This window comes from Galeopterus variegatus, unplaced genomic scaffold, assembly GCF_000696425.1.
Source record: "Galeopterus variegatus unplaced genomic scaffold, G_variegatus-3.0.2 Scaffold299, whole genome shotgun sequence".
NCBI lineage: Eukaryota > Metazoa > Chordata > Mammalia > Dermoptera > Cynocephalidae > Galeopterus > Galeopterus variegatus.
In genome coordinates, this window is record NW_007726410.1 from 214,646 (window position 1) to 234,369 (window position 19,724).

At 36.3% G+C, this 19,724-nt stretch overlaps 1 protein-coding gene across 3 annotated transcripts in view; it reads left to right on the forward strand.

Moving 5' to 3' along the window:
* HECTD1 (HECT domain containing E3 ubiquitin protein ligase 1) overlaps window positions 1-17,111 on the forward strand; it is an 81,255-nt gene extending 64,144 nt beyond the window's left edge. For all 3 annotated transcript variants that reach the window (XM_008567150.1, XM_008567148.1, XM_008567149.1), the window contains 15 exons: window positions 38-194; window positions 4,686-4,908; window positions 6,193-6,247; window positions 6,456-6,638; window positions 7,126-7,333; window positions 7,417-7,502; window positions 7,728-7,855; window positions 9,143-9,344; window positions 10,735-10,872; window positions 11,195-11,802; window positions 13,583-13,661; window positions 13,788-13,881; window positions 14,563-14,713; window positions 15,898-16,042; window positions 16,159-17,111. In XM_008567150.1, coding sequence (XP_008565372.1) covers window positions 38-194; window positions 4,686-4,908; window positions 6,193-6,247; window positions 6,456-6,638; window positions 7,126-7,333; window positions 7,417-7,502; window positions 7,728-7,855; window positions 9,143-9,344; window positions 10,735-10,872; window positions 11,195-11,802; window positions 13,583-13,661; window positions 13,788-13,881; window positions 14,563-14,713; window positions 15,898-16,042; window positions 16,159-16,296 — 2,595 coding nt within the window. In that variant the 3' untranslated portion in view covers window positions 16,297-17,111. The remainder of the gene's footprint in view (window positions 1-37; window positions 195-4,685; window positions 4,909-6,192; window positions 6,248-6,455; window positions 6,639-7,125; window positions 7,334-7,416; window positions 7,503-7,727; window positions 7,856-9,142; window positions 9,345-10,734; window positions 10,873-11,194; window positions 11,803-13,582; window positions 13,662-13,787; window positions 13,882-14,562; window positions 14,714-15,897; window positions 16,043-16,158) is intronic.
* Window positions 17,112-19,724: the final 2,613 nt, after the last annotated feature.

A 19,724-nucleotide genomic window follows, 5' to 3' on the forward strand; every position in this document is an offset into this window, starting at 1 on the left:
GTAATGTTTGATTCTATGTGGAATGTTATTTTAATAGGAAGAAGAAGAGTATGAAACTAAAGGAGGACGCCGGAGAACGTGGGATGATGATTATGTGCTAAAGCGGCAATTTTCTGCTTTGGTTCCTGCTTTTGATCCTAGACCTGGTCGTACTAATGTCCAACAGACAACTGATCTAGAAATTCCACCCCCAGGTACAATATATTTTAGTTTTGTACTTTAATTTTAATAGATCCCAAATAAGAGAGTTATATACAGTTTGAAAAGTAAGGTGCTGCTTGTATATGAAGATTATAAACAAAAAATCTTAGGAAAAGCTATCAGCCACAAGTCCTTAAAAAATAGATTTTTGAAGGAGCTTTTATATGAAGGTTATAAATAAAAATTCTTTATTTTAAAAAATAAATTATTTATTTTTAAAAATTTTATTATTTTTTTACATTCTATGTTACAGAGCAGTGGGGAGGTAGGGGGAAAGGGAAAAGCAGAAGAAAATGTGGTAGAAAAAGGAGGAAGGAGAAGGGGCAGGATTGAGGCCTGTGGCACCCCCCTCATTCCCACATGGGAGACGGGGGGTGGGGTTCCAGTGGTGGCTTAGTCATTGCCGGACTAAGTGCAGATTGTCAGGGGGGTGTGGCAAAAGCCCTCATCCCCCACCACCCCAGCTCAGGAACCTAGGGCCCTTCCTGTGGTAGCTTGGTGTTCATTGCTGGGCTGGTTGTGTGTGTCAAGAAGGCATGGCTGAAGCCCTCAGCCCCCCACTTCCCTGGCTTGGGAGAGCCCAGGGTGTTTCCTGCAGTGACTTGGTGGTAATTGCTGGGCTGGCTGTGGGTGGGGGGTGGGGTGTGTGTGTGGCTGAGGCTCTTGGCTCCCCACTGCCCCAGCTTGGGTGAGCCCAGGGCCCTTCCTGTGGTAGCTCAGTGGTTATCGCTGGGGGTGGTTGTGTGTGTCGAGGGGTGTGGCTGAGACCCACAGCCCCCACCCTCAGGACTGGTTGCGGGTGTCAGGGGGCGTGGCTGAGGCCCTTGGCCCTCCCTCCTTTCTGGCTTGGTAGTCCACTGGACTTCCGGTCCTTCTAGGTGTTATTGTGTTCTTTGGTGAAATGAGACCTTTGCTAGTTAATAACAAACTTTGTCTCTGGTTGTGGGTACTTTTTTTTTCTTTCAGTTCCGTGTTGGATTATTTGCTGTTCCCAGCACTTAAATTCTGTGCTGGAACTAATTTGTTGTCCATTGCTTAATTCTTTTTTTTTTTTTTCCTTTTTGTCTTTTTTCGTGACCGGCAACGGGATCGCAACCCTCGGTGTCGCGCCCGCACCGCGCTCAACCAGTGAGCGGACCGGTCTCTATATGGGATCCGAACCCTCGGCGGGAGTGCCTCCGCACTCCCAAGCACCACACTCTACCGAGTGCGCCACCGGGCCAGCCCGTCCATTGCTTAATTCTAAAAAGGGGAAACTTCCTGTGGGGACCAGTACTTGAGCCCTGTGGTTGACCTAAATTGCTGCTTTTTGCTTCTGCTTCCCTGGGAAGGCTTTTTGTGCAGCTCAGGTTTTAATGGTTGACTTTATAGGTACTTCTGGGTCTAGAGAAATCCAGTGCACCCGGGTTGTGTAGAAACTCTGGTCTGGGCCTGAGTCTTTTCATCAAACTGCATCCCATGAAATTCTATATTCCTGAACAGTCTCCTCTGAGTGGTACTATGCTGATTTGGGGGCAGATAAGCTGTCCTTGCTGTGCCCCAGCGTTCCCCTGGTGGGCCCATCTCCCCCACCGCCCATGCTCTAAACACTTCCCATGGGACAGGTGATGCTTTTGTCCCTTGCAATGACTCACCGGCCTCTGAGTGGCTCCTTTTTTTCATTGTTGTCGCTCCTCACTCCTGTGTGGATCCATGGGAACCCTATTAGTGGTCTTGCTGGCCTGTGGGCCACCAAGGCCCTCTTCTCCCCTGCCACCTCCAAGCAATTTCATACAAAGGGTACAGCTGTGGCCTTTGCCAGCTCCTGCTCCATTCGCTCAGCAGCTCCAGCCTGGAAGCAGCCTGGGCTCAAAAAGGTCAAAGCGGTTTTTTCTCTCTCTCATTGTGGCTTCTCCTGCGTTTATGCACTCCATAGGTCTCTTCTCCTCTTCCCCTGAGCTCTAGCGGTCCCAGCTTGGCTGTCATTGCTTTTTTATAGTTGTAAATTGGTTGACTTGTGGGAGAGAGTGATACTGGGGACCGTCTATTCCGCCATCTTGACTGGAAGTCATAAATAAAAATTTTTAAGAAAAGCTATCAGCCACAGTCCTTTAAAAAAAAAATACAGATTTTTAAAGGAGAAAATTAGAAATTATTAAAAAAATTTTAAAAACCATGTGTTTTGTATTTGTGCAAGTTTTAAAGCAAGGCTTCATTTAAAGGTTGGAATTTTTTATTTTCTACTGGATCACAATTGCTAAAGATTTATTCCTATAAACTTTGAAAAGTTGTCTAGTACAGTTATGGCCTCTGAAGTCAGCCTGGGTGACAACTTCATTCCTTACAATTCTTTTATAGGGTGTTGTGGGCATCCTAATGGCCCCCCCAAAGACGTCCAGGTTCTAACCTCCCCAGAAATCTGTGAATATGTTACCTCAATGTGAAAAGAGAGACTTTTCATATGTAATTAAGTTCAGGATCTTGAGATGGGGAGATTACCCAGCTGGGCCCAATGTAATCATAAGGGTCATTTTAAGGGGGGTGGGCAGAGTCAGTGGCACTATGGAAGCAGAAGTTGGAGTGATGAGGGCCTATGAGCCAAGGAATGTGGGCTGCCTCTAGAAGCTAGAAAAGGCAAGGAAACAGATACTTCCCTTCAGAAGGAATGAAACCCTGCAAATCCTTTTTAGAGTTCTGACCTCTAGAACTATAAGATAGTACATTTGTGTTTTTTCAAACCACCAGGTTTGTGGTACATTTTATAGCAGCAATAGGAAACTAATACATTGGGCAAATTACCTAAACTGTCTAAACTTGAATTTCCTCCTCTCTTACATAGAATAATTGTCCCTGTTTGACAAAGTAGTTAAAAAGATTTACCAAAGTAAATGAAGTGCTTAGCATGGTGCCTGTGTGCCTCAATAAATGTCAGATATTTTAATCAGTATATGCGGGTACTTCAGAAAGTTCATAGAAAAATGGAATTAAAAGATAATATGAATCTTTTAATCAACTTTTTGAGGATCCCTTTTATTATCCTTAAAGAAGAGTTGTGTGGAGTGTACTTTTTAATCGATAGATAATGTATTAAATACGAAAGTTAGATACACTTTGTAATATAATGTTTTATGGTGAAAATGAATATAGGCTGAATCAAGATGTTGCAAGCCCCCTTCAAAAAGAAGAACCTATTCTGGGAAGTATAAATAGGTACAAACTTTCTGTAGCATTCTTTGGCAATATATTTAATTTTTGCCACTAGTAATTTATACTAAAGAAATATTAACTCTGCACCCTATTTTGTATACATTGATGACTGCCAAAGTATTATTTATATTGTCAAATCATCGGAAATGACCTTAATTATGTCCAGTAACAGGGATATGGTTCAGTTAAGGTACAGGGGGATGTCAGGCAGTAAAAAAAATATTTTAGGAGATTATCGTGATATGGAGAGAAGATTCATGAGCTAAGGAAAAAGAGTTCACCAACAAATTTCTTATGAACCTAACTATATTTGTGTGTGTATATGTGTTTACCTCACAGCCCACTCATTCAGTGTAAGTGAAAGGTTGACAGTCATAGGCCCAAAGTGTGGTTGTCTTTGGATACGGAATTAATGGATAATTTTAGTTTTCTCATTTATAAAATTAAAATGTTTCCTAAGTATTCATACAGTTAGCATGTTTCCAAATAGAGATCCACATACACACATATTCTATTTTAGCACTCTGTCTTTAAGTAACCTAGGTGTAGTTACAGTCATGCATTGCTTAACATTAGGATGCTTTCTGAGAAATGCATTGATAGGCGATTTTGTAGTGAAAACATTGTAAGAATGTACTTTCACAAACCTAGATATTGTATATGCCTGTATTAGTCTGTTTCTGTTGTTTATAACAAAATACACATAGCTGGGTAATTTATAAAGAAAATAAAATGTATTGCTTATAGTTTCTGAGGCTGGGAAATCCAAAGTCCATCTGGTGGTGGCGACAGTGACCCAGGAGTCAGTGTCTCACACTGCAAGATGGCGGAAACATAAGAGACTCTCCCCTCTCTTCTTTTAAAGCCCTTAGAACCACACCCCTGACCACCATTTTTAATCCATTCAACTACTGCATGGTCCTACAATCTAATCACCTCTTCAAGGCCCCACTTTGCAATTACCATAATAGGATTTCCCACCCTCCCAGCAGTCACAGTGGGGGCCAAGTATCTAATACATAAAACTTGGGGGACACAACTCAAGCTTCAGTGAATTTTATAGGGACATAATTCAATCCACTATGATGCCATTACCAAAATATACTAGTTGTATGGTGTGTGACTGTATTCCCATTAAAAAAAAAAGTTGAGGCCAGGAGTCTTAAGTAGCTGACATCCTTTAGCTAATGTATGGTAGAAAGGTTTGGATTTCATGTAACCTTGTCTTCTAGTGAAGTGTTCTTTCTAGACTGCTCATTTTAGTATAGTTGTTTTTCACGTGTCTTTTAAATTTTTAGGAACACCTCATTCAGAGCTCTTGGAAGAAGTTGAATGTACTCCGTCACCTCGATTAGCCCTCACTTTGAAAGTAACAGGTCTTGGAACAACACGTGAAGTTGAATTACCACTTACCAATTTCAGATCAACCATCTTTTACTATGTACAAAAATTGCTTCAATTATCCTGTAATGGCAATGTGAAATCAGATAAACTTAGGCGTATTTGGGAGCCAACATACACGTAAGAGATTTTAACTTAATGTTTTAGTAGATACTGCCATAGAATATGAGCCAGGAAGCATTGTGTTCCTATATTTTGGATTATGGGAACAGAAAAGATTTGGTTCTTGTTCTGTTGCTTTACAGGAACGGATAAGAGTGTTTCTGACTCCTAGTAAGAGTGGTTAGGTTCCAGAACTGGAAGGACCTTTAGAAATAATCTAGACTAGCTCCTTATATAATAATTGTTGAAAAGAGTGTCATTGGAATTCTTTGACTGGGATAGTGTATGAAATACTAAATATTTTCTACTCTTTATTTTGGGGGTTAAGCCTCTCTTTGTTCATTCATTCAGTCAACAAATAATTACCAGTGACCTTGGGCAAATTTATTTAACATTTTTGTGCTTTTTCTAAGTTATAAAGTGAGAGTGGTACTTATAAGGAATCAATTAATTAATATATGTAAAGTGTTGCCAGTACTCTCTAGGATGTAGTAAGTGCTCGATAAGTATTACCTATAAAATAATTATTATTTAATAATAATGTAAACAATTTTATAATCATTCTTATTGTAACTTCACTTTTGTTAGTATGTTTTCTGATGATATCCTAACGTCATTAATAATCTTATGTAATGTCCAGTAAAAGTAGTGTAGGTCCTTTTGAGATAGAACAGAAAGCCATAATGGTATTCTCCTTCCCTTCAATTTTTACTGGAGTTTAAAAATGGATTGCAACTGCCTTATTTGATGATAAGCACTCATGATTTTTATTATTCCTATCCTTCTTTCCATCCAGACACAAAAAAATGTTCTCATCTTGTTATTATTACCACAATATATGAATATCATAACACTTGGTATAGTGTATTACTTCATATCTTTAAAAGTTATAGATTTGGGGCCGGCCCCGTGGCTCACTCGGGAGAGTGCGGTGCTGACAACACCAAGGCCACGGGTTCGGATCCGCTCACTGGCTGAGCGTGGTGCTGACAACACCAAGTCAAGGGTTAAGATCCCCTTACCGGTCATCTTTAAAAAAAAAAAAAAAAAAGTTATAGATTTGATAATGCTGTCTTTGCAATAATGCTAAGTTTATTAATCATAACTCCCAGGAATAAGGTTTCTGCTACTTTCCCTTATGTTTAACTAATTACTATTTTTTTCTTAAAAATTTTCCTCGAGTTCAATGTTTAATGCAAGCATATGTCTAGTGAATGACATCATTCATTGAATTTTTTAAGAATTGAAGCTTGTTGGAAATAATCACAGATCATTTGATTTATGAATTATCTCCATGTTTAGAATTATGTACAGAGAAATGAAGGATTCTGACAAAGAGAAGGAAAATGGAAAAATGGTAAGTTATTTTTAGAAAATCAGTCTTATTCTGGATATTTATTAAAAATAAAAGTAAAAATGTTAACACCGTGTTGCAGTTGAACAGTTGAGGGAAAAATGACTAACATGGAATCCTTTAAATTAAAGCGTGCAGCACATATAATGCATGTGAAATATCATAGACTTTATAATTGGGAAAGGCCAACATTTGGTTTTTCCTATTGTAGGGTTGCTGGTCTATAGAGCATGTGGAACAGTATCTTGGCACTGATGAATTACCAAAGAATGACTTGATAACCTACCTGCAGAAGAATGCAGATGCTGCTTTCCTGCGCCACTGGAAATTAACTGGCACTAATAAAAGTATTAGGAAAAACAGAAATTGTTCTCAGCTCATAGCTGCATATAAGGTATACATTGGCCTCAAAATACTTTTTGAACAGCTTTGTACTTTGTTTTGCAGCTTTATAAGTTTCTTAAGGAAGAGAAGTTCGTTGGGACATAATTTAAAAATGAGTTGAATTAACATTGTTAATGTGCCAATGCTAAAATTTCAAATATGGCTTGTGGCATTAGATCTGAGTATAGACTTTTAACTATGGCTAGTAGTGGTTATATTTATTTGGGAATACTAATGGTTTAGTATTGAATTTTGTGTAATGTGTTTATTTACTTATTTATTTTTGTGGCTGGCTGGTATGGGGACCTGAACCCATGACCTTGGTGTTACAAGGCTGCACTCTAACCAACTGAGCTGGACAGCCCCTCTATATTTTTATTTTAAAATAAGGCAATTATTTGAAAAGCTCCAACTTTTTCAAAGTAATTCTAATAGAATACTATATTGCTTTTCTTGAAAATGTGATTAATAGCTAGTTTTGCTAATTGTTTCTACAGGATTTTTGTGAGCATGGAACAAAGTCTGGGTTAAACCAGGGGGCCATTTCTACTCTTCAAAGTAGTGATATTCTTAATTTAACAAAAGAACAACCTCAGGCCAAAGCAGGCAATGGACAGAACTCTTGTGGAGTAGAAGATGTCCTCCAGCTTTTGCGTATTCTGTATATAGTTGCAAGTGACCCTTATTCAAGAATATCCCAAGAAGGTCTGTAAGAAGCCTTGTTGCATTTCTGTAGCATTTTAAAAGAAAATTTATATATTTATTAATTGTATTAATTAATTTTATAGATGGTGATGAGCAGCCTCAGTTTACTTTTCCACCTGATGAGTTCACTAGTAAAAAAATCACAACAAAAATTTTGCAGCAAATTGAGGTAATAAAATCAGTTGAATTCTTCATTCTGTAACTGTTGGGCTTTCATTATTCCCTTCTTTCCTTTCTTACCTCTCACCATCTCTCCCTTCCCTCTGATTCAATAATTTGGGCCACATGGTTTTTTTGCATTCATTTCTTAATTACATTGAAGAATTGACCCTTTCTTGTCATTTTTTAGTAATTACCTTAAAGTGCCAAGACAGTTTTATTTGTTAATTTGCAGGAACCATTGGCATTGGCAAGTGGAGCTCTGCCAGACTGGTGTGAACAATTAACCAGCAAGTGTCCTTTTCTAATACCATTTGAAACTAGACAGCTTTATTTCACATGTACAGCATTTGGTGCATCAAGGTAGGAAGTTTATCTTTTAATTTTTTTAGAATAAATATGTTATATAAGTTTAGAATGTACAAATATACTGTTAAGACTGATGGAGGGAATACCTGTATATAGTCTTGTATTCATGTAAAGAGTCATTGACATTTAAATATTTTCTATTTCCAGTTGGACATATGCTTTGTTGTAGTAGTGTAGATTGAATCAAATATTTCCATCAGCTAACACTCATTGTACAATTCTTTAGTAGCTTACATAAATTATTAGTTCCTGAAATTCCCAGCAATACCAAACTGAATGCTTGCAAATAGCTTTGATAATATTTAAATATATCTTCCTCCTGACCATCATTTTTCTTTTACCACCATCTAACATACTACATATTTTACTTAGTTTTTCTGTCTCCCTCCACTATATCAAAGTTTCATGAAGGCAAAATTTGTGGTTGTTTTGTTCACTGCTCTAGCTAAAGTGCCTAAAACAGTGTATAATAGTGTCTTGTAGATGCTCAATAAATATTTTATCAAATGATTGTGTGCCCAGAATACTCTTTCAAAGTAAGTCTAAAAATGTTACAATTTAAAATATACTGTTTCTTCCCTAATAAATTACATTTTTGTACCATTGAATAGCATTTACAAAGCATTTGTACACATGGAACTGTAGCTTGGTTGTGATAAATAGCATTGGTTATGGTTTCTATTTCATAGGTGAGGACCTTGATTCTCAAAGTACTTAGCTGATTAGCCTGAGATTACCAAAACATAGTAGCATACATGACAGTGGAACATAGTAGCATACAAGACAGCATTTGTCTTCATAATCCTAGTTTATAGGTTCTTTCTCCCACTGTAGATGGATTAGCTGTGTTGTTAAAAACAAAATGTTTTAAAATAATAATAACCATTTTGATGGTGGCTTTCAGTTTGTATCACAGTAATAAAGATAGCTTAACCATTTTTTATTTTCTCTGATAGGAAATGTTTGTCTATATTTTTATGTATTATGCGGGGCTTCAACCACAGACCTTTATTTTGATTTAATATATATAGAGAAAATATAGACCCACTAGTTTCTCAGTTTGTTTAAGGAAGATTATAATAAAAGGAGTCTTATGTATTTTTACTTAAGAAAGGAAGCAATAATTTATGCAATAAAAAAATCAGTTTTAAAATTACCTGATAAAATATTATTTTTCTTCCTTTTTTAAAATTTCTTAAATCTTTGAATTCTCTTGCTGCTTTAGTAGTACATTCAACTGTTAATGTATGCTATAGCAACATAGGTGTTTTTGTATTTCAGAGCAATAGTGTGGTTACAAAATCGTCGCGAAGCCACTGTAGAACGAACAAGGACCACAAGCAGTGTAAGGCGAGATGATCCTGGAGAGTTTCGAGTTGGTCGTCTCAAGCATGAAAGAGTAAAAGTTCCACGTGGTGAATCACTGATGGAATGGGCTGAGAATGTCATGCAAATCCATGCGGATCGGAAATCAGTTCTTGAGGTAACCTCATGTAAAATAAGATTTCTTTTAGGGAGCCGGAATAACACTAAGGGAACTGGCCATTCTGCCTCTTCCACTGCATAAAAACTGTTGGATAAATGTGAAAAGGGATTTCTCTGTTGTCTATGCAGAAGCTTTCTCTTCTAGAGCATCTTTCATAAGAGGATGTCAGCCCACATCCTCGGGGTTCACGATCTTGTGCACTTAATGAGCAACAAAGAATATCTTCACTCGTGATGTGACGAAGTGCTTGGTCTGTTTGAAGACCATTACCAATTTCATAACAAAGTTGGACTGAATAATAGTACTCAAAGTCGGGGTTCACGATCTTGTGCACTTAATGAGCAACAAAGAATATCTTCACTCGTGATGTGACAAAGTGCTTGGTCTGTTTGAAGACCATTACCAATTTCATAACAAAGTTGGACTGAATAATAGTACTCAAAGAATTCTTTTTGATACTCTAAATTTTACTTTTATATTAAGCTATGCTATTAGACATCTCCATTTGTTTTGCAATATTGTTTCACTTAAATTGTGCTTGGTATAAATTATATTGTTAGTCTGTGTTGAGAAATGCTATAACAAATGGCAGTATGAAATTCAGTATATTTACTGTAGAGATGTTATTGTGAACACTGTTGATTAAATCCCATATACACACAATTCCTTAAATGAGGAACAGTGGAAATATCTCTCCCATCACAGATGTGAACCATCTGGTTTGTTTTTATCTTTTGGATCACAGACTAATCACAACAAATGTGATACATCTCCAAAAGTACAAGGCTTTCTGGCTTTAATTTTATTTACAAACTTTCTTTGCCTTCATCTTATTCTTATTACTCTTACATTCTTCTAACCCAGATAATCCTCAAAAAAATTTTTTTAACCATGCACTGTATGTTTTTGAACGATACCTCAAATAATTTTTGGAGCAAGTAGAATATGGACAAAAACTTTAAGGTGATTGCTTAAAGTCAAATAAGTGGAAGAGTTTACGCTTTGGTATCACATACACATATAAAAATATGTATACCATTATTTCCTCGAGCAAATGATTTTAACCTTTATCTGAGATTTGGTATTCTTTGATGTAAAAAGGACATAATTATTTTCCAGGGTTGTTGTAAGGAGTAGATCAATGTGTTAATAATGCTCAGCACAGTGCTTAAGCATGCAATAGTATACAACAAACATACTCTTCTCTTTAGAAAAACTAGAGTAAAACTCCTATATTGCTTATAATATATTACACTGCTGTTATGAAAAAGGTATATTACTCAGATATGACAAATTTTGGCAAAAATTGGATCATTAAAAAAAAAAACTGACTAAAACTAAAACTTAAAGTTCACTTTTTCCCATAATTTATTTGTTTATATTTTAGGTTGAATTTTTAGGAGAAGAAGGAACTGGCTTAGGACCCACATTAGAGTTTTATGCTCTGGTAGCAGCAGAATTCCAGAGAACTGACTTGGGAGCTTGGCTTTGTGACGATAACTTTCCAGATGATGAATCTCGTCATGTAAGATTTATTTCTCATTTTGTGATTTGAGTTGTGACTCTGTTTTTGGAAAGTGTTAAAAGTAGGTTATGCTGTCAGAACACAAGGCAGGTTTTCTGACTCTTTTGTTATTGAATAATCTTGATATTATTACAGCATTTCTAAGGGATAAAATTTAGTCACCGAAGGCTATTTAATAAAATGTGTATATGCTTTTGGATAGCTAAATTCATGAAGATGTTTAATGTTTATTGATTTTTTTTCTCATAGATTGAGAGTGATAGGCTTAGTTACTATTACCTTTTATTTAATTTTATTTGCATTTCTACCTCTAAAAATTTAGGTCGATCTTGGAGGTGGATTGAAACCTCCTGGATACTATGTGCAGAGATCATGTGGATTGTTCACGGCACCATTTCCACAAGATAGTGATGAGCTTGAAAGGATCACTAAACTCTTTCATTTCCTTGGAATTTTCTTAGCCAAATGCATTCAAGACAATAGACTTGTGGACTTACCTATTTCTAAACCTTTCTTTAAACTTATGTGTATGGGTGACATTAAAAGCAATATGAGTAAGCTGATCTACGAGTCACGGGGTGATAGAGACTTACACTATACTGAAAGCCAGTCTGAAGCTTCTACAGAAGAAGGTCATGATTCACTCTCAGTAGGAAGCTTTGAAGAGGATTCAAAATCAGAATTTATTCTTGATCCCCCTAAACCAAAACCCCCAGCATGGTTCAATGGAATCTTAACTTGGGAAGACTTCGAACTAGTAAACCCACACAGAGCCAGATTTTTAAAAGAAATTAAAGACCTTGCTATCAAGAGACGCCAGATTTTAAGCAACAAAGGTCTTTCTGAAGATGAAAAGAATACAAAATTACAGGAACTAGTACTGAAGAATCCATCAGGTTCTGGGCCTCCACTTAGCATAGAGGATTTAGGGTAAGTTTTATGTATACATTCTTTAACCTAATGAATAAATGTTCTAAAGCTTTTGTTTCTTTGTCCCCACTGATTTACAATATATAAGTAAACAGTCTGTCAAAAAACAGAAATAGGCTATGGGAAATACAGATTATTGATTGGAACCTTTGATTTGTAAGTATAAAGATAACACTAAGAATACCAGAATATAGTTTATTAATCATTAGACCTCGGGAAGATTATCTGATTTATCAAATGTGATAAATTTATATATGTGTCCAAAGCCAACAATATTTTGACTAATTCATCACCTAATATATACAGCCTACTTGGCAAAGCTCAAAAATAGTTTGGTTGGTAGGTAAGTCTTATTTCCAGTGGCTGCATCAGCTAACTAAGATTCTGCAGATCTTTGGATAAAATTCTGTTAGTTTAATCTACATGTAATTATCATGTCTTCGGTATATTCTCCTTTGATTTTGTGTTGACTGCAAGCCTTTCTTTTTTTTTTTTAAATGTTTGCTCATAATACTGTGAAGTTGTGTTTGATAAATGGCTGTATTCTCAAGGATTGATTTTTTTATTTTAATAGATTTTTTTTTTGTGTGCACAGTGTGAATAACTTTAGTGAAGCAATAGTTTCTTCCTGAAAAAGAGTCTTATAAACGTGTTACTGCCATAATTCATTGCAAAAATCTTTAATTCATTAATTTTATGCCATAAGAGAAAAGGGAAATAGGGAAAGGTTTCATGCAATCTTTGTGAAGCCAGATAGGTTTGGTGACAGTTGGCCTAATAAATTTTTTTTCCTACTTAATTTTTATTTTAACATTTACTTGTACGTATTTGTGGGGGGTACAATGTATTGTTTCAATATGTGCATGTAGTGCACAGTGATTCACTTAGGGTAGATAGCATAGTTTTGTACTCGTTATTCCACCACTTCTCCCCCGTGCCCTCTCTCTCCTCCTGGCCTCCGGTAGCCATTATTCTACTCTCTCCTTCTTTGAGAACCACACCCCCACTGCCTTTTTTCTTTTAGATTCCACATATGAGTGAGATTATACAGTATTTGTTTTTCTGTGCCCTGCTTACTTCACTTGATGATTTCTAGTTCTATCTATGTGGCTGCAAATGATAGGATTTTTTTTTTTTAGCTGAGTAGTATTCCATTGGGTATATATACCACTTTTTTTTTTATCCATTCATCTGTTGATGGGCATTTACGTTGATTCTATCTCTTGGCTATTGTGAATAGCATTGCAATAAACATGGGAGTACAGGTATCTTTTTGATATATTGATTTCATTTCCTTTGGGGATATACCTAGTAGTGGGATAGCTGGGTTGTAAGGCAGATCTCTTTTTCTCTGAGGAACCTCCATATGGTTTTCCACAATGGCTGTACCAATTTACATTCCCACCAACAATGTAGCAGGATTTCCCTTTGCTCTGCATCCTTGCCAGCATTTCTTATTTTCTGTCTTGTTGATAATAACTGGAGTGAGATGATATTTCATTATGGTTTTAATTTACATTTTCTTGAGATCAGTGATGTGAGCATTTTTTCTTGTGCCTGTTGGCCATTTGTATGTCTTTTGAGAAATGTCCATTTAGGTCCTTTGGCCTAGTAGTTTCTGTGCACAGTGTTTTGCGTTTAAAAAGGCCTCATACTTATATCTAAGCTGGTGTACTGATTTTGCTGTAGGAGTGGGATTCATGGTTTTAGCAGCAATGTTATAAAAATTAAACAACAATAATAGCTGAATATCAGTTAATCTAATCTTTTGTCCTCCCAGTTTAAATTTCCAGTTTTGCCCTTCCTCAAGAATATATGGTTTTACAGCTGTGGATCTCAAGCCAAGTGGTGAAGATGAGGTAAAGATTTTGCTTTAAATGTAATTTGTAAATTCTGAAACATTGTCTTAACAAGGCCAATTGTAGTAGGCACTACTGAAATATTCCTAGATATTAACTATAATACTGGCAAATTTTCTTTTGCAGATGATAACAATGGATAATGCAGAAGAATATGTGGATTTGATGTTTGACTTTTGTATGCATACGGGTATTCAGAAACAGATGGAAGCCTTTAGAGGTAATCTTAAAGGATATTTAGCATAATCCGTCTCCTTTTGCTTTGAGACAGTTGAAATCAAGTTCAAGTATTGCTGGAAATCTCTAAACTTACCCTCTAATTTTCTGTCCTCCAGATAGTTAGGTCCTTACCCAGAATGGGTTGGAACATTCTCAAGCTGTAGTATACTCTCAGCTTGCTTCTCCAGTGTAACGGGGACCCACTTTTGGCCCTCATTTCTTCATTTATAAGTGTACATAGATTGTATACATTCTACATTATGCGATCAGGATGAATTAAACCAAAAGAACCTAAGTTATTCAGGTGAAGACGAGAGCAAAGTATATTAGACTGTAAGTCACTTTTGAAAATGAGAACACAACAACTTTAGCTGGCATGTATGACACAAAGAGCTGGTGACTTCCAGTTATAAGATTTGGCTGCTGATCATAGTGACTGTATATTCTCTCTTATTCACATTTGTGATATTAAGCAGAGATTTCTGTACTGAAAACCCTAGCACAATTTTTATTTCAAGTGATTTTATATTTGTTTATTCAAAAATTTTTGAGTATTTTATCTTCTGTCCGTTTAGGTGATAATAAGTATTTTGATTTAAAATTTGGTATTTTGGGAATCATAACTTAGAAACTGAGTTTTGTGTGTTTCATTTTTGGTGTTTTTGCTGTGTGTATAATCTAGATGGGTTTAATAAAGTTTTCCCAATGGAGAAATTAAGTTCCTTCAGCCATGAAGAAGTCCAAATGATTCTTTGTGGAAACCAGTCACCGTCCTGGGCAGCAGAAGATATTATCAATTATACTGAACCTAAGCTGGGCTATACGCGAGACAGGTATTCGTTGGTAATTTTCCAGGATTAACAAAATTGTTTGTATTCCAAAATGAAAAGACAGATTCTCTAAAGAATTATAACTCAGTGAATTACATTCGTAAAGTAAATGTGAAGCAGCGTAGCGTCAGGATTACCAAGATGCATATTCATTGATAAGAATGGGAGTGCACAAAAAAGACAATCGAATAATAGCTTATGTTAAGATTCCTTTTCCCATTGTGTTTTAATTGTTCATTATTTTAAAAATTGGCTAAATTGTAAACCCTTAGGCTATATTGCGTTTAACTTTTTATTGAAGTATAACAGAGACATGCACAAATTGTATATACAGCTTAAAGAGAATTTTCACAAAACGAATATACCTGTATAATTGGTACCCAGAATTTAAAAAAACTCCATATGCCTCTTTTCCCACCATTTTATTTCTAGTAAATCACTGTCTGTTGATTAATTTTGCTTGCTTTTGAACTTTATTTATTTTATTTTATTTTTTATAAAGATAACCGGTAAGGGGATCTTAACCCTTGACTTGGTATTGTCAGCACCACGCTCACCTAGTGAGCTAACCAGCCCTCCCTATATGGGATCCGAACTCGTGGCCTTGGTGTTATCAGCACCACACTCTCCCGAGTGAGTCACTGGCCAGCCCCAGCTTTTGGACTTTAATAAATGAAATCATGTAGTCTGTGTTCTTTAAGGCCTAGTTTCTTTTGTTTAACATTATGATTATGAAATTCATCCATATTGTGGTAAATAGCAGTAGCTCATTTCATTGATATGTAGTATTTCGTTATATAAATTTATCATAGGTATTAATCATTTTACAGAATGAAAATGGATTATTTCAGGTCCCCTTGGGTAAATTTAGCCATATTTGGAATAATTATGCAAATGAATCTTCAGTTTTTCTGATTTGCTGGCTTTGTTGCATGTTTGATCCCTGTACTCCATCAGTGTTTCAGTTCTTGCCATTTGTAAGTGCAAGATAGTCTTTGAGGGATGCTTTTAAAGTAGCTTGTATCAGCCCATTTCATACTTAACCAAGAGTCCTTAGACAGTGCTCTTCTTCTTACATGTGAATATTGTTTTTTGGGGGGTGGTTATTACTGTCTTACAATGTAGTGGTAGTGTTTTTCATTTAAATTTGCTCTCAAAACATTGTAACTATATTTTTGTTCCTTTAGTCCTGGTTTCCTGAGGTTCGTGAAGGTTTTATGTGGCATGTCTTCAGATGAAAGGAAAGCATTCCTGCAGTTTACCACTGGTTGTTCAACTCTACCCCCAGGTGGTCTGGCTAACCTGCATCCCAGGCTCACTGTTGTACGCAAGGTACAAACTCTCTAGCTAATGGGGAGTCCAAGTGGAATTTAGTGACTTCAGGATTGGAAGAAAGAAAGTAATATTTAAGCTCATGGTCTTCTGTTATTTTCACTTTCTTTCTGTAGGTTGATGCTACTGATGCAAGCTACCCATCAGTTAATACATGTGTGCATTATCTCAAGTTGCCTGAATATTCTTCTGAGGAGATAATGAGAGAGCGCTTGCTAGCTGCTACAATGGAAAAAGGCTTTCATCTCAATTGAGTTTTGAAGTGCAATGGGAGACATCAGAGACTTTAAAAATACTAGTGAAACCTCTTGTGTTTGTGTGCAGAGAAGTATAAGATCCTCCATGCTAATGACACTTGCCTTTTTTCCACCATTAAGGCTTTAAGAACATGTGAAATAAGTTCGTTAGCTGCTAATGACAAAAGAAACCCTTTAACTACTCAGCCAGCAAGTATATAGCACAGAACACTGTGTTGCTTTACAAGGGCTTATGTGACTGGAATAAGGTGGTCCTGCTTGACTGTTCCAAAGAGCGGCTTCACAGATCTTCAGTGTTCACTGGTAAATTTCTAACAGTGTATTTGTGTAAAGTTTGTCATTTCATATTCCGTACACTACAGTTGCCATCACTGATCCCTGTTTTGCTGGCTTTTAAGCTACTTGGTCAAAAATCTTGCTTCCTTAAAAAATAGTTAATGAACATCTCAAGCTTTTTCTTTTCCTTTGTAATAATGCCTGCACTGTCAAAATATTCTAGTGTTCTCTCTTTTGTTTGGCATATAATCATGCACAGCCTTTTTATTTCTTTGAGGTGGGAGTATATTTTTATTTCCTAAATGCCATACTATAAAGATCAAATTCTTAAGTGTGTTTGTGCAGCTCAAAAATAAAGCTATATTAAGGGGGGAAAACACTGGTCTAGGTGCAAGGCACACTTAAAGCAAGTTTTACTTTTGGTTGTATTTTCCTTGTATATTATAAACACTTATTTAACTTGTTGCAGTTTGAAGTAAAAAATTTCCAAAATGTATGCTCAACAATAATCATTAAAATGTTTGCAGCGTACAAAACTGTGTCATGTGACTTTCAATGCAATCATCAGACCTTAGAGCTTAACCAGATGCTTTTCATTGTCATTCAGATTTAGTTTTCTGAAATTACTACATGAAGAAATGTATTTTTCTATAGTAAATACATTACTGAAATTAAAAGGCTAGAAGAAATATATATTCACACACTTAACTGTTATCCAATTGCTGTGTTCAGTCTTATGTATTCTTTGACTAGAAATGTAGAAATGGCCAATTATTTGTGTTAACCTTTTTTGGGGGGAGGGGGGGCAGCTGGTTGGTACAGGGATCCAAACCCTTAAGGTTGATGTTAAAACACTGCACCCTATCCAACTTCTCCCCCCCCTCCCCGCTTTTATTAAGCATCTTTTCTCTTTTTATAACTTCATTTTTAGTTTTTTAATAGACTTTATTTTTTATTATTTATTTTTGGGGGGCTGGCTAGCCGGTACAAGGATCAGACCCTGAACCTTGGTGTTATCAGCACCGTGCTCTAACCAGCTGAGCTAACTAGCCAGCCCTGTGTTAACCTTTTAAATACCAGATCTGCTGCTTACCTTTGTATCTGCAGGGACATGAAAGTCTAAGATCCAAGGATGATTTTTAAATGTTATATTAGTGTGAAAAGAAACCACCAGGATAGTGCTATTTCCTGGTTTTGAAGAAGGGGCCGTATTACCATTTTCCAAATTCCTGTTATTCCCACATCTGTGCATATAGGTGAAAGAAATGTCACTAGGCCTGATTTAGCCAAATGCTTTTTTAAAGAACCAAAAACGTGTGAAATTGCCCAATATTTACCTGTTCAAAAAGTACATTTCCTTTCTACATTGGAAAAGATTTCTCCCACTACAGTCATTGATTTGAGTATACTGTTTTTATTTGCTACATGAGAATGTTGTGATTGTCTAATCAGAGGCAGCATTTAATATTTCACCTTATTGTTAGCTTCACAGTTCTGTGTGAGAATAAAAGTTACAATAAAGCATAATAGCAGTATTTAAATGTATGATCTATGTTTCAATTCAAAAATTAGTGTTTTCAAAAAGTCATGACTGAAACTATACTAGTGACAGAATTAAAGTCCAGTTTATGTGTGTAGTATTACCATTATTTAAGTCTCTAAATTGTATGTCAATAGTTAGCTTTTACCCAACTAGCCTTGCACAGGTGTTGACAAACTATGGCCTGCCACCTGTTTTTGTATGGCCTATGAGCTAAGGATGCTTTTAAAATTTCTTAAATGGTTGGAAAAAATCAAAAGAATATTTTATGATATGAAAATTACATGAAATTTAAATTTCAGTGTCCATAAATAAAGTTTTATTAAGAACACAACCATGCTCATTGACTTATGTACTACTTATGGTTGCTTTGCACTACAATGGCAGAATTAAGTAGTTAGCCAAGACCGTATGGCTCACAAAGTCTGAAATATTTACTATCTGGCCCTTTACAGAAAAAGCTTGCTGAACCCTGTTCTCAGCAAGTTGCTAGAGCAGGTAAATTAATGAGTCTTATAAAATCATTAACTGTTTGAAAGTACAAGAACAAGTAAGGCTGACCACCCTCACACAAATACATTTTATGAGTATGAAAAATCACTTAAAGCACCTCACTGAAGTGAGATGGTGACACAGCCCGAAGGTACAGATTGTCACATTACAGTTCACTTTGCATGAGTCAAGTGCAATGAGACCTCTACTAGGGTCTCCAAATATACTTTAAGTTGATTTATTTTTTCCTGTGGTATCTACCTAATATTTTTTTAACTTACTATTCTCTCAAGGTACTAAAATCTATGCCAAGATGTAATTCAACTACTATTTTGGTGTGACCCAAAAATTAATTTTGCTCATTCCCTAGCTACTTCTGGTGTACCAGTTTCAGCAGTTACCTGATTGTGCTGCTGATTAAGTGTCTACCATCTAGGACAGTGTTTCCCAACTAATGTGTCTCAGAAAGACCTCCAGAGCACTTTGATGTAGACCGGGCTTTCCCCAGACCTTGGCTACTTAATACAAAGGTGGATCTGTACACACATACTACTTAATGTTCCTGTAGGTCAGATGTCTTCCTTCTACCTTTCTGAATGAGTCTAAAACAACTCAGGTTTGCTTTTGGAGCCCAATTTTGACTGACTGGTGGTCTGGGTCTTTATAAATATGATCATTTGAAATAGGTAAGTAGATTTTTAGAAAAGAGTAAAGAGAAAGGAAAAAACAGTGCTGAATGGTCAGTCCTTAGAATGTCCATTTATGTCCTCTTTTGTAGGATAGGATGTTGTAGATGAAAGAATTCTTGGAACTCCTGAAGTTCCAGGTTTTTGGATGGCACAATATCTTAATACCAAGAGTATATTTCCACTTTCTCCACTGCATCTGTCTTCCCACCCCTACATGCACATATACATGCTTTTACCTAAGATGGTTCTGTATATTCTAGTGTTGACTAAGTAGTAAAACCATATAGGAAGATTTTTTTTTTTTCCTTTTTGTCTTTTTTCGTGTCCGGCAACGGATCGCAACCCTCAGTGTCGCGCCTGTACCGGACTGGCAACGGGATCGCAACCCTCGGTGTTGCTCCCACACCTCGCTCAGCCAGTGAGCGGGA